Raw genomic sequence first — 22755 nt, 5'->3', positions numbered from 1 at the left:
TCATCAGCTACCAGAAGTATATGGGAGGCAGCTTCTATGGAATTAAGTGCTAGTCATGTGTTTGTGTAGTAATCGCCCAGGTTACATGGAGACGCTATGTCTAGCAATTGTCTGTTCTAGAGTTAATTTGGTTTTATGCATGTTATATTAATCTATACCTAGGTAATAACTGGACACCTAATGTACAAGAGTTCCGTTCGCAGCAGATCGTCAGGGTCTATGTTGGCACCCACTGGTATGCCACGCACTTGAAAACTCTGCTTAAGGTATAGTAAGATAGAGACCCAGTTCTGTAGTGGCTGGTTCCAGAATGCTCTTGTCAATGTAGTACATCTTACAGTCCTCCCAGACTTTTACTGTTGTGAAGCTCTCTAGCACTTAAATTGTCAGATGTTTTCTTATAAAATGTTCAAGACTAGTCTTTCCATAACTAAATATGGGTAGAACCTAAAGTTAGTAAGAAGCACAAACACCAGTGGCAAACGCAGGGTTTCTAGAGGGGAGTTTCCTAATGCAGCCCCTAATATCCCACTCTGTAGAACACTGGACCAAGTGCAGGAGTCTGGGGGAGCAGTAGAAGAACCCAGTAATGACCATGGACATAAATGTAAACATTGGTCTTTTTATACACCGCATACAGTATTAAAATTTAACACCACAGATGCAGAGTATGGCACTTTCTAAGCACACATTCTCCCACATCATTGTAAGGCTCCTGCCTCTTCTTCCTGGTAGCTACTCTCTGGTCTAGTGCACTGATTGAGGATACACACACACACACAGCAAACTTGGTAGAAGAAGTGGCTGCCACTGGTCATGTCCCATACACTGCGGCAGCTCTAGTAGTTGTATTATATACCATTGCTATTGTCACCATTTGATCCACTTGCCAAAAGGAGGGGGGTTTCCAGGCAACCGGACCCCCCCCCCCCCCCCCTGCATTTGCCTATGTACACAGTGGTTAAACTGGTATAGAGGGTTCATATCAGGAGCAGGTTTGGTAATGTCACCGTTTAATAACTTGTACTGTAGCTGTGTAATGAATAATGATGAATCCAGCTCTTTTCTGTTCAGTATCCTGAGCTGCTGGATAACCCCAGGAAGACACGCTGGATCTCTTTTGGATTTGCCTTATTGGTGAATGGAGATGGACAGATGTTCCGGCACATCCTCAACTTCCTGAGACTTGGCAGCCTCCTCTTGCCCTCTGCATTCACGTGAGTACCTTGGCTTCCGCTTGCTGTGCACCCTATTGCTACGCTCGATAAACAATTGCGCGAGTTACAACTCTGGGGCGTGACTGTGTATGAGTGAAGTGTAAATATAATATACAGTATGTAGAATGACTGCCAGGAAGATATGGCTCCTACTGACAGCGGAGAGAAGAACCCGCCTCAAGGTTAGTACAGCGGGATTGGGCAGACCTGTCGTAAGCCTGGTTCTAAACTGCTTGTTCGTTATAATGTTAATCTGAATTATGATGATCAAAACTCAAAATGTATGGAATGGTTTCACCTTACAAAGCAAATGCAGTCTGTGTATAAAGGATGAGTAAAAGGCGAATGATGCTGGAGTAGAAAATGCTGGCTAGGTTGCAGCTGCTTCCATTTACTATGCAGAACGCTGGCACCAGTCATTTTTTCCATCAAACAGAGCCACTTGGCAGTTGGCACTGCTAGGTAACAGTGTCAGTGCCTGGCACACGGAACTGGCACATCACATGACTCATAGTATGCTATAACATGAGGCAGGGCCATTGGATTTGATCCAAGTCTCACAGAGTGCAGAAGTCCGTTAAATTGAAGCGTTGGTTTACTAAAATGACTGCAAACGCGAAGGGCTGTATGTTACAGGGTTCTATTTCTGTGATCTGTCACTATCTCTATACAGTGTAAGCCTGTGACCAGGGCCCTCTTACCTCTCTGTTACTGCTGTGACCAGGGCCCTCTTACCTCTCTGTCTGTTACTGCTGTGACCAGGGCCCTCTTACCTCTCTGTCTCTGTTTGTTATTGCTGTGAGCAGGGCCCTATTACCTCTCTGTCTGTTATTGCTGTGAGCAGGGCCCTCTTACCTCTCTGTGTCTGTTATTGCTGTGAGCAGGGCCCTCTTACCTCTCTGTGTCTGTTATTGCTGTGAGCACGGCCCTCTTACCTCTCTGTGTCTGTTATTGCTGTGAGCAGGGCCCTCTTACCTCTCTGTGTCTGTTATTGCTGTGAGCACGGCCCTCTTACCTCTCTGTGTCTGTTATTGCTGTGAGCAGGGCCCCCTTACCTCTCTGTCTCTGTCTGTTATTGCTGTGAGCACGGCCCTCTTACCTCTCTGTGTCTGTTATTGCTGTGAGCAGGGCCCTATTACCTCTCTGTCTGTTATTGCTGTGAGCAGGGCCCTCTTACCTCTCTGTGTCTGTTATTGCTGTGAGCAGGGCCCTCTTACCTCTCTGTGTCTGTTATTGCTGTGAGCACGGCCCTCTTACCTCTCTGTGTCTGTTATTGCTGTGAGCAGGGCCCCCTTACCTCTCTGTCTCTGTCTGTTATTGCTGTGAGCACGGCCCTCTTACCTCTCTGTGTCTGTTATTGCTGTGAGCATGGCCCTCTTACCTCTCTGTCTGTTTGTTATTGCTGTGAGCAGGGCCTCCTTACCTGTCTGTTATTGCTGCGAGCAGGGCCCCCTTACCTCTCTGTTATTGCTGTGAGCATGGCCCTCTTACCTCTCTGTCTGTTATTGCTGTGAGCAGGGCCCCCTTACCTCTCTGTGTCTGTTATTGCTGTGAGCAGGGCCCCCTTACCTGTCTGTTATTGCTGTGAGCAGGGCTCCCTTACCTCTCTGTCTGTTATTGCTGTGAGCATGGCCCTCTTACCTCTCTGTCTGTTATTGCTGTGAGCAGGGCCCCTTACCTCTCTGTCTGTTATTGCTGTGAGCAGGGCCCCCTTACCTCTCTGTCTGTTATTGCTGTGATCAGGGCCCTCTTACCTTTCTGTCTGTTATTGCTGTGAGCACGGCCCTATTACCTCTCTTTCTCTGTCTGTTATTGCTGTGAGCACGTCCCTCTTACCTCTCTGTGTCTGTTATTGCTGTGAGCAGGGCCCTCTTACCTCTCTGTCTGTTATTGCTGTGAGCAGGGCCCTCTTACCTCTCTGTCTTATTGCTGTGAGCACAGCCCTCTTACCTCTCTGTCTGTCTGTTATTGCTGTGAGCAGGCCCTCTTACCTCTCTGTGTCTGTTATTGCTGTTAGCACAGCCCTCTTACCTCTCTGTCTGTCTGTTATTGCTGTGAGCAGGGCCCCCTTACCTGTCTGTTATTGCTGTGTGCAGGGCCCCCTTACCTCTCTGTCTGTTATTGCTGTGTGCAGGGCCCCCTTACCTCTCTGTCTGTTATTGCTGTGAGCAGGGCCCTCTTACCTCTCTCTCTGTCTGTTATTGCCCAGTCTTGTTTTATTTCTGTCAAGTGCAACAGAGTAAATGTTAATTAATAAATCTTGACGATTAAGCCTGTAGATTTAAAGTGATAATAATTTGAAAAGGTAAAACCAAGTTGGTTTTGCCTTTTTAAATATTCGTTGATTTAAATATACAGGATTAATCACAAGATTGCCCCAGTTCACGGAAATGAAACACTTCCGTATGTATGCCCCTAGATCTCTACTTACTGAAATTTGTGAGAAAAAAGCTGCTAAATGATTGATGTTCTCAGCTGTTGCTGTATTGCAGAGAATGGAGACTCCTCTGTCAGGAAGTGAATGAGTTTAATATCCCGTCTCTGGAGGAAGCGCTGCAGGAGTCCCGGGCATACAGGTGATATTAGGGACATGACGCTAGTATAGTGTACATACATCCGTTCCCAGCTATTGAGCAATGACACACAATTGCAATGGCAGGAGTGTAATCCCTATACAAACCTGGCTGTATATGTGATAGAGGCAGTGTTTCTTCTGCAGATTATGGCTAGAAAAGCGCGTGCCCACCGGGTGTTCAGAAGACCCCAAGCCTAAGGTGATTCCTGTGTATGATAGCTGTCTGTGTGTAAAGCACCATGTTGCACGTACTGTAATATATAAAACATAGGGGCTAATTCAGACCTGATCGCTGGTGTGCGAAAACACAGCAGGCGATCAGATCTGAACTGCGCATGCATAGGCACCGCAATACGCAGGCACGATGGACCGCAGCAACCGGGATCGCCAGTCAGCGACAGGATGGTTCGAAATTTCCGCACGGGAGATCGCAAGGAGATTGACAGGAAGAGGGCATTTGTGGGATTTCTGGGAAAAACGCAGGCGTGTCCATGCGTTTGCAGGGAGGGTTCCTGATGTAAATTCTAGTCTCGGACAGGCTGATGTGATCGCAGCGGCTGAGTAAGTCCTGGGCTGCGCAGAGACTGCACAAAATCAGTTTGTACATCTCTGCTACACATGCGATCGCACACCTGCACAGCTATAATCCACTCCCCCTGTAGGCGGCGACTATCTGATCGCAGCAGTGCACAAATCACTGCCTAGCAATCAGGTCTGAATTACTCACTTAGTTATTTCTTGTTATTTTCCAAAGACCATCCCAGGTTTCTGATATGAAGTTTGACAAGTTTGTTGTGGCCACATCTGAGCACTGCACATCCCCTCTCTCTGAACAGGGAGCAGTCAGCAGGGAGACCCAGCAGTTACTGTGTCCGATAGGCGGCACTTCATGTTAAACCATAATCTCAGAGAGTAACATCAAATATGGACAATGTGGAAGGGGATACTTGTACAGTGAAATTATAGGAATGAATATTCATATGTGGGGATAACAAGTGATGGTTCTAATGATCCTCATTGGTTGTGCAGTGGTGGATTGTGCCACTAGAGATATTTCCAGCCAGTCCGGCAGATGAAAGATTTGTTCTGAATGCTTAGCGTAGAGCAGGGGTAGCCAACCCTGGTCCTCAAGAGCTACCAACAGTTAATGTACGGTTTTCCAGGTCTCCTGACAGAATCACAAGTTAAGTAATTAGCTCCATCTGTGGTTCTTTTACAATATGTCAGTGAGTAATGACTGCACCTGTGCTTCTGCTAGGTGAGCTGGAAAACGTGAACTGTTGGTAGCTCTCGAGGACCAGGGTTGGCTACCACTGGCGTAGAGCGTATGTACATGAAACATAATCTACCCACACTCGGAAAGCGGCTGTGATATTTTGATTTGCACTTCCGTTCATGTTTGATCGGTCAGACTGTCCTGCAGCTGTTGTTAATTCTTACCAGTCTAGAGTGATAACGTTTTATCACGCTACGGTGCAAACGGTGCAAGATCTTTTGCACCGTTTGTCAGAATTGCTGGAAAATTCTCTAGTGTATGGCTAGCTTAAAGGGCTGAGTTTGCAGCAGATATTGGGGGTCATTCTGACCTGATCGCACGCAGCAGTTTTTCGCAGCGGTGCGATTGGGTCAGAACTGCGCATCATTTCCAGCCTATTGATCTAGGTGTGATCATTTGCTACTAACCAACCTATAGTGCACTAAACTAAGCATATTAACTCCGGAGAGGTTATGAGAAGTTTTAAGCTGTTTTAATTGTATTATGAATAGTGATACACCGGCCGTGTGATATATAAGTGTGTAATGTATGTCTAATAAATGTTTTGTGTTTTTAAATTTACACTAATTTGGACAGCGCTTCATTTTCTGTATATACAATTTGTTTTCTAGCGAGGTTAACAGTGACCTCATAGTAAAGCTGCAGCCTTAAATCAGTGCGGGTAAACCCCATAGGACTTTAGTGTCAGCGCCCAGGTATTCTTGTTTTTTTTGTTATCATGGAAGGCTAGATAAATGTAGACAGCCATTTCTCAACCTTCACTGCAGGAGGCAGCTTAAGTTATACTCCTCCTACCAGGAAGATACATACTCTAAGTTTCACCTGTTAGGTAATATCGAGGTAGATGCCATGGTGGTTCCTTGGCACTACCATCTTTCTACCATGTATCCCCTTACTGGCTATTGTGTCATTAGGTTTTACGCGAGAGGTTCAGGAGTTGTCTATAGTCTTTACTGCCTATTGACTGCGTGTTACACCATAAGTTTTCAATTGACTGCTTTAGTGGCTTGTCATGTTTATAAACCCTGTAGTGTCTGTGCATGCCAGTAAAATGTTGTAACGTTAGTGACACATCTTATTTTGCCCAGTATTTTTGAGCTAGGTGAGATAAGGTTGCTCCAGACTGAGGTCACAAACCATACATCTGGCCTGGATTGTGTGTGTGTGTGTGTGTGTGTGTGTGTGTGTGTGTGTGTGTGTGTGTGTGTGTGTGTGTGTGTGTGTGTGTGTGTGTGTGTGTGTGTGTGTGTGTGTGTGTGTGTGTGTATATAATACTGCTCAGATAGTTATGTTATAAGCATCTTCAGTGGTTGGTTTGCTCAAATTATTTTATGAATGTAATACAAGGCATATGGTGGAATGTAGGCCATGAACTGACAGTTCTTGGAGATTGATGCATTCCAGCAAATCGGAGAGGAAAAAGGACATTGTATATTGGACAGTTACTGCAAAGGGGTTAACCACAATGTGATAAAGAGGAGGTCTGCATGTCCCATATCATATCAACATTAATTATTGACATGGACTGATTCTTCCCATAGTACTGTAATACAGTTTTGAGAAAGGGTCAAACTGTAGAAAATGGAGGCACAGAATAAACAGTCTCACCAATATTATACAGAATATTTATTATCAAACAGCTTCATCAAACCAGCACCAAGAGCTCTGTCTGTGACCAACGCCACAGAATACATGTCTCTTCTCCCGGACCAAGTGGTGGGGACGCCCTGAAGCTGCACTCTGTGCAGCGGCACAGTCCAGTACATAAGGGGGCAATGCAGCAGGCTATTCCTGTATACAAGGACCCCAAGCAATGCCTGAATTCTGCACACGAGGAAGAAAAGGCCACAGCGACAACATGCAAAGGTCCCAGAAATGATGATGGAACAGCGTTACCTAAAGGTGAGCAATCCACAGTGACACCATTCTCTCTGCTGCGGTTATGTTTACTGTATAATTGGTAGGCCTAGGTGATTGCTGGAAACAGCGTGGGGCATTGCTGAGGAGCAGTCCTAGGTGATTGCTGGAAACAGTGTGGGGAGTTGCTGAGGAGCAGTCCTAGGTGATTGCTGGAAACAGTGTGGGGAGTTGCTGAGGAGCAGTCCTAGGTGATTGCTGGAAACAGCGTGGGGCATTGCTGAGGAGCAATCCTAGGTGATTGCTGGAAACAGTGTGGGGCATTGCTGAGGAGCAGTCCTAGGTGATTGCTGGAAACAGCAGAGGCGGAACTACCAGCAGTGCAAGCAGTGCGTTGCACTGGGGCCAGCCTCTGTCCGGGGGCCCAAGCATGTAATGAGTCAAACTGACTCATTACATGCCGCTGTGCGCTGCAGGCAACCGCTGCCCGCAGCGCACAGCCGCCCATTGAGGAGAGGAGCAGTGGCACGGACGGGGGAAGGAGGAGGAGGGAGGTGAAGGAGGGAGTCGCAGCAGCGCTTTGTTACTGGTGGAGGCGCTGCTGCTGCTGCCCCTCTGCTTCACTATAGGCTGTCTTCCGAGAACAGTCTATAGTGAAGCAGAGGGGCAGCAGCGCCTCCACCAATAACACAGCGCTGCTGCGGCTCCCTCCTTCACCTCCCTCCTCCTCCTTCTCTCCTGCCCGGGAATCGTCAGACGCTGCACCGAGGAGCCTGAGCCAGCGGAGAGGGTAAGTATAATTCTTCTTTCTTTCTTTCTTGCCGCAATGTGTAAAAAGTGGGAATCTGCCTGCCGTAATGTGTAAAAAGGGGGACGCTGTCTGCCGTTATGTGTAAAAAGGGAACGCTGTCTGCCGTTATGTGTAAAAAGTGTACGCTGTCTGCCGTAATGTGTAAAAAGGGGACGCTGTCTGCCGTAATGTGTAAAAAGAGGAATCTGTCCGCTGTAAGGTGTAAAAGGGTCTCTACCTGGTGTAGTGGTGCTACTGTGCGGCGTAATTTGAAGAATGGAGACTACTGTGCACCGTTTTATGAATTGGTATTATTTTGTGGCTAAACCCCTTCCCCACGAAGCCACGCCACTATGTATTTTTGCGCGCGCCTACGGCGCGCACTGCCCCTGTTTTGCATGCAGGGGTGGAGCTCCGATGCCGTTTCTTGCACACAGTGCTAAAATGTCTAGTTACGGCACTGTTGCTAGGTATCCATTTCTCTGGCCCTGAGCAGGTCCCCCTCACCAGATCCTCTGCAGGGGTGAGGGGGTGGACTTGGATGGGATGTGGGGGGGTCCAAAGCATTTTGTCGCACCTGGGCCCACCGCTCGCTAGTTCCGCCACTGGGAAACATTGTGGGGCGTTGCTGAGGGGCAGGCCTAGGTGATCGCTGGAAAGAAAACCAAGAAACTGCTTTCTATAGTTGCTCACAAACGATTGATTTTACATCTGTGCTTTATCCCCTGCTCTGGTCCCCTCAGTGTTTTCTACATTTGTGAGCAGGTGGGTAAATCCGATTACTGGGAACTTACATATTGCTCCTGTGAGAAATTCCCCATACTGTGTCCTGTTGTTGAAGCTGGTTTGAGAACCGTTATCCTAGATCAGTTTTCAGATTCCACGTGGTGGAAGGTGCAGTATGATAAATTGTGTGTGTGTTAGGACAAAAGCCAAAGATACAAGGATCACCCACAGAACTTAGCACACAACAGCCAAAATCATTGTAAAGCTGGACCTACACCTTTTGTATTACAGTACCTTTCCAGCCACTAGTTGGCTGGTTGGTATGCAAATGAGAATCATCAATTTGATCTCACACTGGAAAACGGAAAAAACTGTTTAGACAAATTTGTTCTGTCTGTACATACAGGGCCGGTTCTACACCTTGTGGCGCCCAGTGCGAAAGTTTCCACTGGCGCCCCCCCCCCCCCCCGCGCGTTTCAAAAAGTAGGGGCGTGGCTTCATAGGGGAGAGGCGTGGCCACAGTTATGCCCCCAGATTTGCGCCCTCCAGTTGATTTGTCCTCTGTTGCTGTGCCCCCTGTTGCTTTGCCCCCAGTAGTGTGTCCCCTGTCGCTGTACCCCCAATAGTTGTGCCCCCTGCTGCTGTGCCCCTTGTTGTGCCCTCTGCTGCTGTGCCCTCTGTTGCTTTGCCCCAGTAGTTGTGCCCTCTGTTGCTGTGCCCCGTTGCTTTGCCCCCAGTAGATTTGCCCCAGTAGTTGTGCCCCCAGTTGCTTCGCCCCCAGTAGTTGTGCCCTCTGCTGCTGTGTCCCCAATAGTTGTGCCCTCTGCTGCTGTGCCCCCAATGGTTGTGCCCTCTGCTGCTGTGCCCCCTCTGGCCCTGAGCAGGTCCCCCTCACCAGATCCTCTGCAGGGGTGAGGGAGTGGACTTGGATGGGATGTGGGGGGGTCCAAAGCATTTTGTCGCACCTGGGCCCACCGCTTGCTAGTTCCGCCACTGGGAAACATTGTGGGGCGTTGCTGAGGGGCAGGCCTAGGTGATCGCTGGAAAGAAAACCAAGAAACTGCTTTCTATAGTTGCTCACAAACGATTGATTTTACATCTGTGCTTTATCCCCTGCTCTGGTCCCCTCAGTGTTTTCTACATTTGTGAGCAGGTGGGTAAATCCGATTACTGGGAACTTACATATTGCTCCTGTGAGAAATTCCCCATACTGTGTCCTGTTGTTGAAGCTGGTTTGTTTCAGATTCCACGTGGTGGAAGGTGCAGTATGATAAATTGTGTGTGTGTTAGGACAAAAGCCAAAGATACAAGGATCACCCACAGAACTTAGCACACATAACAGCCAAAATCATTGTAAAGCTGGACCTACACCTTTTGTATTACAGTACCTTTCCAACCACTAGTTGGCTGGTTGGTATGCAAATGAGAATCATCAATTTGATCTCACACTGGAAAACGGAAAAAACTGTTTAGACAAATTTGTTCTGTCTGTACATACAGGGCCGGTTCTACACCTTGTGGCGCCCAGTGCGAAAGTTTCCACTGGCGCCCCCCCCCCCCCCCCGCGCGTTTCAAAAAGTAGGGGCGTGGCTTCATAGGGGAGAGGCGTGGCCACAGTTATGCCCCCAGATTTGCGCCCTCCAGTTGATTTGTCCCCTGTAGCTGTGCCCTCTGTTGCTGTGCCCCCTGTTGCTTTGCCCCCAGTAGTTGTGTCCCCTGTCGCTGTACCCCCAATAGTTGTGCCCTCTGCTGCTGTGCCCCTTGTTGTGCCCTCTGCTGCTGTGCCCTCTGTTGCTTTGCCCCAGTAGTTGTGCCCTCTGTTGCTGTGCCCCGATGCTTTGCGCCCAGTAGATTTGCCCCAGTAGTTGTGCCCCCAGTTGCTTCGCCCCCAGTAGTTGTGCCCTCTGCTGCTGTGTCCCCAATAGTTGTGCCCTCTGCTGCTGTGCCCCCAATGGTTGTGCCCTCTGCTGCTGTGCCCCCTCTTGTGCCCTCTGCTGCTGTGCCCCCTGTTGTGCCCTCTGTTGCTGTGCCCCTGATAGTTGTGCCCTCTCTTGCTGTGCCCCCTGTTGTGCCCTCTATTGCTGTGCCCCTGATAGTTGTGCCCTCTGCTGCTGTGCCCCCTGTTGTGCCCTCTGCTGCTGTGCCCCCTGTTGTGCCAATAGTTGTGGCCTCTGCTGCTGTGCCCCATGTTAACACACACACACACACACACACACACACAAAAATAAAAAAACAATACTTACCACTGCCCCGTTCCTGCTTCCCGACCGGCTGCTGCTGCCGCTCCGTCTGGCCGCCAGCTCCTCTGTATGGGAGAGACGTCATTACGCCTCTCCCATAGCAGCGACGCACAGACACTAGAGGTCAATCCTGACCTCTAGTGTCTGTCACTGGAGCCGGCTGCAGCGGACGCCCACACAGGCCACGGCGTCCGCTGCAGCCGGGGAGCGGGGTGCGGGTAGGCGGCGGTGCCTGCGGGGTGACTGCGGCCGCGCCCCCAGGCCACAGCGCCCCGGGCGCAGGCACTGCCTGCCCGCACCTAGGACCGCTCCTGTGTACATAAGATTGTAAGCTTGCGAGCAGGGCCCTCCTACCTCTATGACTGTTTGTTTATTACCCAGTTTTGTTGTATCATTGTGTCCAATTGTAAAGCGCAACGGAATTTGCTGCGCTATATAAGAAACCGTTAATTAATAAATAAATAATAATAATATCTCTAACGTGTGTTCTCTTTAGGATATGTCTGGCTAGCCATGGAAAGGGGAGGACCAGATGATCTCGGTGCTATTCTCTGGGTCCATCATCACCACCTAGTGGCCAATGATGGCAGTGCAGCTTCCTTTCAAGAAAGCATTCTATATACTACAGAGTATAATATCCCAGAGGCTGCTGATTGTGCAGCTGCACCAAATGGTACAATATAAGATAGATTTAAGTTTACTTGTCACTTAAAGATAATGGATAGTTATTATGTAAAGTGAATGTGTGTTTGTGAAAATGCATTGAGCCAGTTCTCTTACTGAGGCCAAGCCAAATAATAAGTACATGGTTACTCCTAGAGGTCATTGTTACTTTGCTTCCACTATGAGTTTGGGCGAGCTGTAGCTTGTAGCTACTCACCCATTGTCGTCTTGTGTTATGATTGTATTGCAGATCTAGTTTTTCTTAGTGTTAATATGACGTATGAGGAGATATTTTATGCCAGGAACTGTCACTCCTTTCTGACCGGCGTGATCTTGGACTCCATACAACAGGGGGACCCTGTGTCCAGGACTTGCTCTGTGATGAGTCTTGTGAGCATGCTGTGGGTAAGCTATACCGGCGATAAATAGGGACTAGTGATCCTACCACACATAAACATAAGCTTTCATATGTTACAATAAAGTCTGGGAGACCCCTGAATAATGGACGGCACTCCTGGAAGAGTAGTCGGGTCTACTGCAAGCAACTCACTGCCGTCTGCTGCTGCTGCTGCCGCTCACTCCCCAAGTGAAGTCCAGACGGCTCGATGATGCGATTTGCGTTGATTAGCGTCGGCACGACTCAGGACTTGCAGAGCCATAAAGACGCAATTTCTGCATCCCCCCACCATTAATATTGCCAACTTATTTCATTAAGTATTATTACTTACCCAGTCGTTAGTGATTCCTGGTCAGGCCAGTATGTAATCATGGGGATACCCGTTTCTAAAAACTACAAGAACCTTCCACAAATCATTCCCTGTGGTCGGACAGTTCTCTGCCCCAGCCTGTTATGGATTACAAAGGAACTGGAGTAAGGATAACATGCAGCAGTGTCGTCATTTGCATGGCTTTCTATAGGGTGTCATGGCAGACATCGCTGCGGGGATCAGGTCCCTATGGGGGGGGTTTCAGTAGCTTGCTCTTTGATATTAACTTTTATCATTTCATTTCAGGATTTTCAGCTTCCTACTAGACAGTTTGTAGATGATTTACTAACCCTGGAGTCTTACAGAGATGAGAAAAGCACGAGGGAGAAGTTACTGTGCTGGCTGGAGGTAAGAGACGACCCTGTGTGACTGTATGTAGTGATGTTACATTTATATACAGGTGGAGCATACAGGAGGTGTAGTGCGTTCAGGTGACCGCCAGCATGTGTTGCACTCCGCATGTGGTAATAACTGCAGCTGCTCCTTCATTTACCATGGGCATTGCAGAGGCGTCGGTAACCAATTTGACTGAAAGGAACATCATATATCTGTATCCGCTCCTACTAGCACAGGATTGATGCTAGGCACTTATAATGGGTTGTAGACCAAGGAGTAAAAGGGTTTCCACCTTCAGATGACTAAGTTATCGGCTTGTGTATGCCCTCCTGCAACACTTACTGCACTGTATCACCAGACGGCTCACGCAATGGTGACCGTTATATGGGGGGGAGGGGCAATTCATTAATGGTGTTTAAAAAGCTTAAATGAGAGTCACCACATAGGACACAGAGATGAGACAAGTGTAATATGTATATTTGCAGGACATGATACAAATGTATTAACGGCAGCTATGTGTGTGGGGGGGGGGGGGGGGGTGCAGCATCTATAAGAGTGGAGGAATGGAAAATGTACATAAAAATGATGGTAAAAATATACAATGTTACACCATATTGTTCTACCAGTTCCCTAGGATCCTTCTGTTTGGAGAGTTGTGTGTTGCTGTACGTTGCAGATAAATAGATGCGCAAGTAGCCGTTTGCTGTTCTCTTCAGACTGAACCATTTTCCAGTTTCATTTTTATATATATATATATATATATATATATATATGTGTGTATTCTAGAAAAGTGATGTATGGTGGACATTATATCAGGGCGACTTTCTTATTCATCCAATTGGGGGACATCAGGCCATGATGAAACCATTTTAGTCCCTCCCTCTTCTATACACCATCTTGCAAGGAACCTGTAGCTGTGTATTTATAGTTTTCTTCCTCACCACAGCGATTGCTGGGAAGCAAAGATGGCTGACCTGACAACTGGAGCGGGCAGAGTAGGCACCATTCCCAGTACCGCATCCTGTTGGTATGGCACAGCCTTGACAACTGCAGGTGGTAACTGGGACTCTTGCTCTGCTACCGCACCATTGGATGAGCCAGTGGCTGCATCCAGGAAACTGTCTGCCTTCTCTTTGTCCCGCGGGGAAGGGTGGTACTATACATTGTGGACCGCCCTCCAGTCAGTGATGAGAGAAGTCAGCTGGGGGCACCCTGGTATGGCAGCTCCTGCTCTGCCTCTCCTGTATCCCTGCTGCACGGACGTGCTCTAGAGTTTGGGTTCTGTTTGCTAGGTTGTCTTTGTCTGCTGCTTACAGGGATTACTTTCTGCATCAGTTTTATTTCTCTATCGTCCTAGTGGATGCTGGGGTTCCTGAAAGGACCATGGGGAATAGCGGCTCCGCAGGAGACAGGGCACAAAAAGTAAAGCTTTTCCAGATCAGGTGGTGTGCACTGGCTCCTCCCCCTATGACCCTCCTCCAGACTCCAGTTAGATTTTTGTGCCCGGCCGAGAAGGGTGCAATTCTAGGTGGCTCTCATAAAGAGCTGCTTAGAGAAAGTTTAGCTTAGGTTTTTTATTTTACAGTGATTCCTGCTGGCAACAGGATCACTGCAACGAGGGACAGAGGGGAGAAGAAGTGAACTCACCTGCGTGCAGGATGGATTGGCTTCTTGGCTACTGGACATCAGCTCCAGAGGGACGATCACAGGTACAGCCTGGATGGTCACCGGAGCCGCGCCGCCGGCCCCCTTGCAGATGCTGAAGTAAGAAGAGGTCCAGAATCGGCGGCTGAAGACTCCTGCAGTCTTCTAAAGGTAGCGCACAGCACTGCAGCTGTGCGCCATTTTCCTCTCAGCACACTTCACACGCAGTCACTGAGGGTGCAGGGCGCTGGGGGGGGGCGCCCTGGGAGGCAAATGAAAACCTATTAAAAGGCTAAAAATACCTCACATATAGCCCCCAGAGGCTATATGGAGATATTTAACCCCTGCCTGGATTCACAAAATAGCGGGAGACGAGCCCGCCGGAAAAGGGGCGGGGCCTATCTCCTCAGCACACGGCGCCATTTCCTCTCACAGCTCCGCTGGTCAGGACGGCTCCCAGGTCTCTCCCCTGCACTGCACTACAGAAACAGGGTAAAACAGAGAGGGGGGGCAAATTTAATGGCAATATTTTGATATATATAAAGCAGCTATAAGGGAGCACTTATTATAAGGCTATCCCTGTCATATATAGCGCTTTTTTGGTGTGTGCTGGCAGACTCTCCCTCTGTCTCCCCAAAGGGCTAGTGGGTCCTGTCTTCGTGTAGAGCATTCCCTGTGTGTCTGCTGTGTGTCGGTACGTGTGTGTCGACATGTATGAGGACGATATTGGTGTGGAGGCGGAGCAATTGCCAAATATGGGGATGTCACCTCCTAGGGGGTCGACACCAGAATGGATGCCTTTATTTGTGGAATTACGGGATAGCGTCAACTCGCTTAAGCAGTCGTTTGACGACATGAGGCAGCCGGACAATCAATTAGTGCCTGTCCAGGCGCCTCAAACACCGTCAGGGGCTGTGAAACGCCCTTTGCCTCAGTCGGTCGACACAGACCCAGACACAGGCACTGATTCCAGTGGTGACGGTGACGAATCAACCGTATTTTCCAGTAGGGCCACACGTTATATGATTTTGGCAATGAAGGAGGCGTTACATTTAGCTGATACTACAGGTACCACTAAACAGGGTATTATGTGGGGTGTAAAAAAACTACCTATAGTTTTTCCTGAATCAGAAGAATTAAATGACGTGTGTGATGAAGCGTGGGTTGCCCCTGATAAAAAGCTGATAATTTCAAAGAAATTATTGGCATTATACCCTTTCCCGCCAGAGGTTAGGGAGCGCTGGGAAACACCTCCTAGGGTGGACAAGGCGCTAACACGCTTATCTAAACAAGTGGCGTTACCCTCTCCTGAGACGGCCGCACTTAAAGATCCATCAGATAGGAGGATGGAAAATATCCAAAAAAGTATATACACACATGCAGGTGTTATACTACGACCAGCTATAGCGACTGCCTGGATGTGCAGTGCTGGGGTAGTTTGGTCAGAGTCCCTGATTGAAAATATTGATACCCTGGACAGGGACAATATTTTACTGTCGTTAGAACAAATAAAGGATGCATTTCTTTATATGCGTGATGCACAGAGGGATATCTGCACACTGGCATCACGGGTAAGTGCTATGTCCATTTCGGCCAGAAGAGCTTTATGGACGCGACAGTGGACAGGCGATGCGGATTCAAAACGGCATATGGAAGTTTTGCCGTATAAAGGGGAGGAGTTATTTGGAGTCGGTCTATCAGATTTGGTGGCCACGGCTACAGCCGGGAAATCCACCTTTCTACCTCAAGTCACTCCCCAACAGAAAAAGGCACCGACTTTTCAACCGCAGCCCTTTCGTTCCTTTAAAAATAAGAGAGCAAAGGGCTATTCATATCTGCCACGAGGCAGAGGTCGAGGGAAGAGACAGCAACAGGCAGCTCCTTCCCAGGAACAGAAGCCCTCCCCGGCTTCTACAAAAGCCTCAGCATGACGCTGGGGCTTCTCAAGCGGACTCGGGGACGGTGGGCGGTCGTCTCAAAAATTACAGCGCGCAGTGGGCTCACTCGCAGGTAGATCCCTGGATCCTGCAGATAATATCTCAGGGGTACAGGTTGGAATTAGAGACAGATCCACCTCGCCGTTTCCTGAAGTCTGCTTTACCAACGTCCCCCTCCGAAAGGGAGACGGTTTTGGAAGCCATTCACAAGCTGTACTCTCAGCAGGTGATAGTCAAGGTACCTCTTCTACAACAAGGGAAGGGGTATTATTCCACTCTATTTGTGGTACCGAAGCCGGATGGCTCGGTAAGGCCTATTCTAAATCTGAAGTCCTTGAACCTGTACATAAAGAAGTTCAAGTTCAAGATGGAGTCACTCAGAGCAGTGATAGCGAACCTGGAAGAAGGGGACTTTATGGTATCCTTGGACATCAAGGATGCGTATCTCCACGTTCCAATTTACCCCTCACACCAGGGGTACCTCAGGTTCCTTGTACAAAACTGTCACTATCAGTTTCAGACGCTGCCGTTTGGTTTGTCCACGGCACCTCGGGTCTTTACAAAGGTAATGGCCGAGATGATGATTCTTCTTCGAAGAAAAGGCGTATTAATTATCCCATACTTGGACGATCTCCTAATAAGGGCAAGGTCCAGAGAACAGCTAGAGATGGGATTAGCACTATCTCAAGAGGTGCTAAAGCAGCACGGATGGATTCTGAATATTCCAAAATCCCAATTAATGCCGACAACTCGTCTGCTGTTCCTAGGGATGATTCTGGACACGGTTCAGAAAAAGGTTTTTCTTCCCGAGGAAAAAGACAAGGAGTTATCCGACCTGGTCAGGAACCTCCTAAAACCAGGAAAGGTGTCTGTACATCAATGCACAAGAGTCCTGGGAAATATGGTGGCTTCTTACGAAGCAATTCCATTCGGCAGATTCCATGCAAGAATTTTCCAAAGGGATCTGTTGGACAAATGGTCAGGGTCGCATCTTCAGATGCACCTGCGGATAACCCTGTCTCCAAGGACAAGGGTATCTCTTCTGTGGTGGTTGCAGAGGGCTCATCTATTGGAGGGCCGCAGATTCGGCATACAGGATTGGATCCTGGTGACCACGGACGCCAGCCTGAGAGGCTGGGGAGCAGTCACACAAGGAAGAAACTTCCAGGGAGTGTGGTCGAGCCTGGAAAAGTCTCTTCACATAAACATTCTGGAACTAAGAGCAATCTACAATGCTCTAAGCCAGGCGGAACCTCTGCTTCAAGGAAGACCGGTGTTGATCCAGTCGGACAACATCACGGCAGTCGCCCATGTAAACAGACAGGGCGGCACAAGAAGCAGGAGTGCAATGGCAGAAGCTGCCAGGATCCTTCGCTGGGCGGAGAATCACGTGATAGCACTGTCAGCAGTGTTCATCCCGGGCGTGGACAACTGGGAAGCAGACTTCCTCAGCAGACATTGCGCCAGGTCAAGAGATCCGCAGGCAATAGCTGGGGACGCGCTGGTAACACCTTGGGTGTACCAGTCGGTGTATGTGTTTCCTCCTCTGCCTCTCATACCAAAGGTATTGAGAATCATACGGCAAAGCGGAGTAAGAACGATACTAGTGGCTCCGGATTGGCCAAGAAGGTCTTGGTACCCGGAACTTCAAGAGATGGTCACGGACGATCCGTGGCCTCTACCTCTGAGAAGGGACCTGCTTCAACAGGGTCCCTGCCTCTTTCAAGACTTACCGCGGCTGCGTTTGACGGCATGGCGGTTGAACGCCAGATCCTAAAAGGAAAAGGCATTCCAGAAGAAGTCATTCCTACCTTGATTAAGGCAAGAAAGGAAGTCACCGCGAAGCATTATCACCGCATTTGGCGGAAATATGTTGCGTGGTGCGAGGATCGGAGTGCTCCGACGGAGGAATTTCAATATTCTTCCAAAAAGAATTGGCCTCAGTCCCTGAGGTCCAGACTTTTGTCAAAGGAGTACTGCATATACAGCCTCCTGTGGTGCCTCCGGTGGCACCGTGGGATCTAAATGTAGTTTTAGATTTCCTCAAATCCCATTGGTTTGAACCACTAAAAAATGTGGATTTGAAATATCTCACATGGAAAGTGACTATGTTACTGGCCCTGGCTTCCACCAGGAGAGTATCTGAACTGGCGGCTTTATCTTATAAAAGCCCTTATTTAATTTTCCATTCGGATAGGGCAGAGCTGCGGACGCGTCCGCATTTTCTCCCTAAGGTGGTATCAGCGTTTCACCTGAACCAGCCTATTGTAGTGCCTGCGGCTACAAGCGACTTGGAGGACTCCAAGTTGTTGGACGTTGTCAGAGCTTTAAAAATATACATTTCAAGGACGGCTGGAGTCAGAAAATCTGACTCGCTGTTTATACTGTATGCACCCAACAAGTTGGGTGCGCCTGCTTCTAAGCAGTCGATTGCTCGTTGGATTTGTAACACAATTCAACTTGCACATTCTGTGGCAGGCCTGCCACAGCCTAAATCTGTTAAGGACCATTCCACAAGGAAGGTGGGCTCATCTTGGGCGGCTGCCCGAGGGGTCTCGGCATTACAACTCTGCCGAGCAGCTACGTGGTCAGGGGAGAACACGTTTGTAAAATTCTACAAATTTGATACCCTGGCAAAAGAGGACCTGGAGTTCTCTCATTCGGTGCTGCAGAGTCATCCGCACTCTCCCGCCCGTTTGGGAGCTTTGGTATAATCCCCATGGTCCTTTCAGGAACCCCAGCATCCACTAGGACGATAGAGAAAATAAGAATTTACTTACCGATAATTCTATTTCTCGGAGTCCGTAGTGGATGCTGGGCGCCCATCCCAAGTGCGGATTATCTGCAATACTTGTACATAGTTATTGTTAACTAATTCGGGTTATTGTTTAGGGAGCCATCTTTCAGAGGCTCCTCTGTTATCATACTGTTAACTGGGTTTAGATCACAAGTTGTACGGTGTGATTGGTGTGGCTGGTATGAGTCTTACCCGGGATTCAAAATCCTCCCTTATTGTGTACGCTCGTCCGGGCACAGTACCTAACTGGAGTCTGGAGGAGGGTCATAGGGGGAGGAGCCAGTGCACACCACCTGATCTGGAAAAGCTTTACTTTTTGTGCCCTGTCTCCTGCGGAGCCGCTATTCCCCATGGTCCTTTCAGGAACCCCAGCATCCACTACGGACTCCGAGAAATAGAATTATCGGTAAGTAAATTCTTATTTTCTCCTCATGTTTGAGGAGAGTAATTCCAGGTGTTGGAATGAGGTGTTTAGGCAGTAACGTTTTATACTTTTGTGTAAATGTCTTTGTGGCCTGTCAGACTGTCACACACACATGTCAATAGGTTTTATGTAGAGATTGGTGAGTCTACGAGGACCATTTCAGTGTCCTTATCAATCAACAAAGCTGGGGGAAGTGGCCAGAGCAACTCCCAGAAGGCTTGCAGTCCGGGAACCCTAAGGAGAAAGTAGTGACATTTATTTAACACATTTAAGAAGCATCTGAGTAACTGGGGGACACGCTCAGGATGCTGTTTTTTGGAGGGCCTAGACTCTCCGCTTTGGTGGTCTCTACCTGAAAAACACTCTGGCGCACAACTTGGGAGATGGATTTAGTTTAAAAATCCTGTGAGATCATATTAAACCTGGCGCTGTATAAGATCTTTACACAAGCAGTGGGTGAGTGAAGGATTTTGGGTTTTTTTCTGACCGTGAATTTTCCGATGGCGTGGGGTTTGTTGCACCCTTTGAACAGGTTGGGTTCCATATCTTGTGGAGGACAAAACAGCGGTAAATAGGCCTAGTCTAAATAAACCAGAGCTCAAGCTCTCACAATGGGAAGGGGATTGGAGTCTGCTGAACACAGGCATAAGGAACACTCCTTAATAACACAAGGTGGTGCAATTCTACTCCATGATCAATGAGCTACGGGCATGCCTCGATGACACCTTGTTGGTCCTGTGGTATTTCCACTTAATTTATCAGTTTCTTCTGGTGGCAGTGCATCCACAAAGTCTCAGAAGATAAGGATGATGGTAATATCACTGAACTGACTAAAATGTCAGTAAGGGTCCATCATGGTGTAATTAGTAATCTCAATATAAGAATTTTTTCTAGGCTCCATTATGCTCAAGACATTGTGTTTCCAGCAACGGGAACTGAATCCGTCTACTGCAAAAGTGGAATCTCTTTACTCTTTGGCTGTTCTGAAGGCATTGCAAAATCTGTCAGACACGTAGAAAGTCCTATATAATGCCCAGAAAAATAGAGGTCCTGCTAAACAGACCATAGTTAGTTGAATTCCCCTCTGTAATACCCCTTTCAGACAGAAAGTGAAATTACCGGGTGAAGCAGTTCCACCAGGTAATTTCATGAAACACGCGGGTCCTTTATCTGTGTGAAACGGTCAACCCGTGTTGTAATTCCCGGGACTTCAACCCAGGAATTTACTAGGGTCGGAGACATGGGAATTATGACATGGGTTGACCCTTTCACACAGACAAAATACCCGTGTTGATCTGCAAATTACCGGGTCGAAATTTTCAACCCGGTATTTGCATGTCTGTGTGAAACGGGGGTCAGGCAGGTCCCGGCAAAACTGCCCGGCACTGAAATGCTGAGTAATTGCCACTGTCCGAAAAGGGTATAAATCAGCATGTCTGGATTGGCCCTGATCAGAGGCCGGTGTGTCACGAAACTTCATCATACAGTAGCAGCCAGGCGACAATGTTTTGTGTCCAAGGACATCAGCTTCTACCTCTGGAAGGCGCGGTCTGTGCTACTTGTTTGGAATATCCCCAAGGCTCAGAGTTCCCCCAATTGGATGAATAAGAAAATTTAGATTTATTTATTCAATGTTTTCAGTCCGTTCAGCATCCTACTGAGTGTTCTCCCTTCATTGCACTCTAGTTCTCCTGTTCAGTGGTTTTCTGTAAAGTTGTAATAGAAGTTCTGCATTTTGGCACCAGTTCCAGTGGATTCAAAGAAAAGGATTTAGCAGAAGTATAAAAATGCCATATTCCGGCTGACGTAAGACCTGGTCGCTAGTACACAGAATGACCGGTTTGTGTTTCTCTTCTGTAGGATACCCACCATACAATAACCTTACTATTTTGAGTAATTCTGGGATTATGTTACAGATTAATAATCTCACCCCACACTACTCAGAAGTCGTTCACCTCACCTGTATTCTTATTTGTTTATAGCTGACTCTACCATGTGCAAGAAAATTCAGCCAGTGCATTAAGATGATGCTACAGAAAGGGGGTCACCGGGCGGTATCCTGTCCTGCCATCATGACCGGTAGCTGAAAATTGTTCTGTTTTGTTTCTCAGTCCATAAAATCTGATGCCGGAGTTCCAGATTATCAGGGGGGTAATTTAAGACTTGATCTGGCATGTTGAGATGTTATTTTATTGTACTAAATGTAACTATATGTTAATAAACAACATTTCTGCTAAACTGATGTCCTGCAAAGTGGGAAAAAGGTAACAAATCTACAGACGTATATTTAATATAAATGTCATGGTACAATGATCCTATTTAATGGACTATACAAACAGGTCCTGTATACAGATTATGGGGGGTCATTCCGAGTTGTTCGTTCGCAAGGCGATTTTAGCAGTATTGCACACGCTAAGCCGCCGCCTACTGGGAGTGAATCTTAGCATCTTAAAATTGCGAACGAAAGATTCGCAACATTGCGATAAGACATCTCTGTGCAGTTTCTGAGTAGCTCGAGACTTACTCTGCCAGTGCGATCAGTTCAGTGCTTGTCGTTCCAGGTTTGACGTCACAAACACACCCAGCGTTCACCCAGACACTCCTCCGTTTCTCCAGCCACTCCCGCGTTTTTCCCAGAAACGGTAGCGTTTTTTCCCACACGCCCATAAAACGGACAGTTTCCGCCCAGAAACACCCACTTCCTGTCAATCACACTCCGATCGCCTGAGCGATGAAAAAGCCGTGAGTAAAAATCCAAACTTCTTAGCAAATTTACTTGGCGCAGTCGCAGTGCGGACATTGCGCATGCGCACTAAGCGGAAAATCGCTGCGATGCGAAGAAATTTTCCGAGCGAACGACTCGGAATGACCCCCATAGTACGTTATTATAGTCTTGGGTACAAACTACCAGGGTAGCCAGAAGATCGTTTATTATTTAGGGCAATTTATGCTGTGTTAAACAACGAATGCAAGAGAAAAAAAAAAATGAATCACTCAAATGAGATAAACCTGTTTTATTCAGATTTTAACATTATCTCCAGTAAATAAATTATTTCTAGTTTGGTAACAACTATAACAAAATAAGACTCACATCAAATTCCACTTCAACATGAAAAAATGACCTTTGTTATTTAAATATCTATTTAGCAAAAAATGTCTTTTTCAATAAATTGTACAAACTGTGCAGCTTAACAGGTAGATGAATCACCTGGAGGTCCTGCAGCGAAGTTCCTGGCTGACCCCCTCTGCTGGTATAATAAACTATATACAGGGAGAGAGGCCTGTTACACATTAACAAGCCACTAACTCATCATCTCTGGGAACAGAGGGTTCACGATGTCTGGAGGCAGCGGCTGGGAATCCAGGTAGACAAGTGGCGGCTGCCATTCTCCACTTGGAAAAACCTAAGCGTCCTGGAGTCCTGACTTGTTCAGACCTAGAAAATGACAAACGAGTAACCATAAGTCACCAATTGTAATGTCTGGAGAGCAGGGGAGTACTGTCTG

General features: G+C 47.8%; 2 protein-coding genes across 3 annotated transcripts in view; one reads left to right on the top strand and one right to left on the bottom strand.

The window, feature by feature from the left end:
• LOC134968766 (BTB/POZ domain-containing protein KCTD19-like) overlaps positions 1-21487 on the top strand; it is a 33588-nt gene extending 12101 nt beyond the window's left edge. The window contains exons 7-15 of the mRNA XM_063944255.1: positions 163-266; positions 1075-1217; positions 3710-3793; positions 3937-3991; positions 6709-6970; positions 11178-11354; positions 11595-11749; positions 12358-12459; positions 21232-21487. Coding sequence (XP_063800325.1) covers positions 163-266; positions 1075-1217; positions 3710-3793; positions 3937-3991; positions 6709-6970; positions 11178-11354; positions 11595-11749; positions 12358-12459; positions 21232-21336 — 1187 coding nt within the window. The 3' untranslated portion in view covers positions 21337-21487. The remainder of the gene's footprint in view (positions 1-162; positions 267-1074; positions 1218-3709; positions 3794-3936; positions 3992-6708; positions 6971-11177; positions 11355-11594; positions 11750-12357; positions 12460-21231) is intronic.
• Positions 21488-22289: 802 nt separating this feature from the next.
• LOC134969566 (pleckstrin homology domain-containing family G member 4B-like) overlaps positions 22290-22755 on the bottom strand; it is a 224199-nt gene continuing 223733 nt past the window's right edge. For both annotated transcript variants that reach the window (XM_063945601.1, XM_063945604.1), the window contains one exon: positions 22290-22685. Coding sequence is in view for 1 of the 2 variants with exons in the window: in XM_063945604.1 (XP_063801674.1) it covers positions 22680-22685 (6 nt within the window). In the remaining variant the exon portion in view is untranslated. The remainder of the gene's footprint in view (positions 22686-22755) is intronic.

The sequence above is a fragment of the Pseudophryne corroboree genome, chromosome 11, assembly GCF_028390025.1.
Source record: "Pseudophryne corroboree isolate aPseCor3 chromosome 11, aPseCor3.hap2, whole genome shotgun sequence".
Taxonomy (NCBI): Eukaryota; Metazoa; Chordata; class Amphibia; order Anura; family Myobatrachidae; genus Pseudophryne; species Pseudophryne corroboree.
Note: the sequence above shows the minus strand (reverse complement) of the source record. Positions and strands in the feature narration are given on the sequence as shown.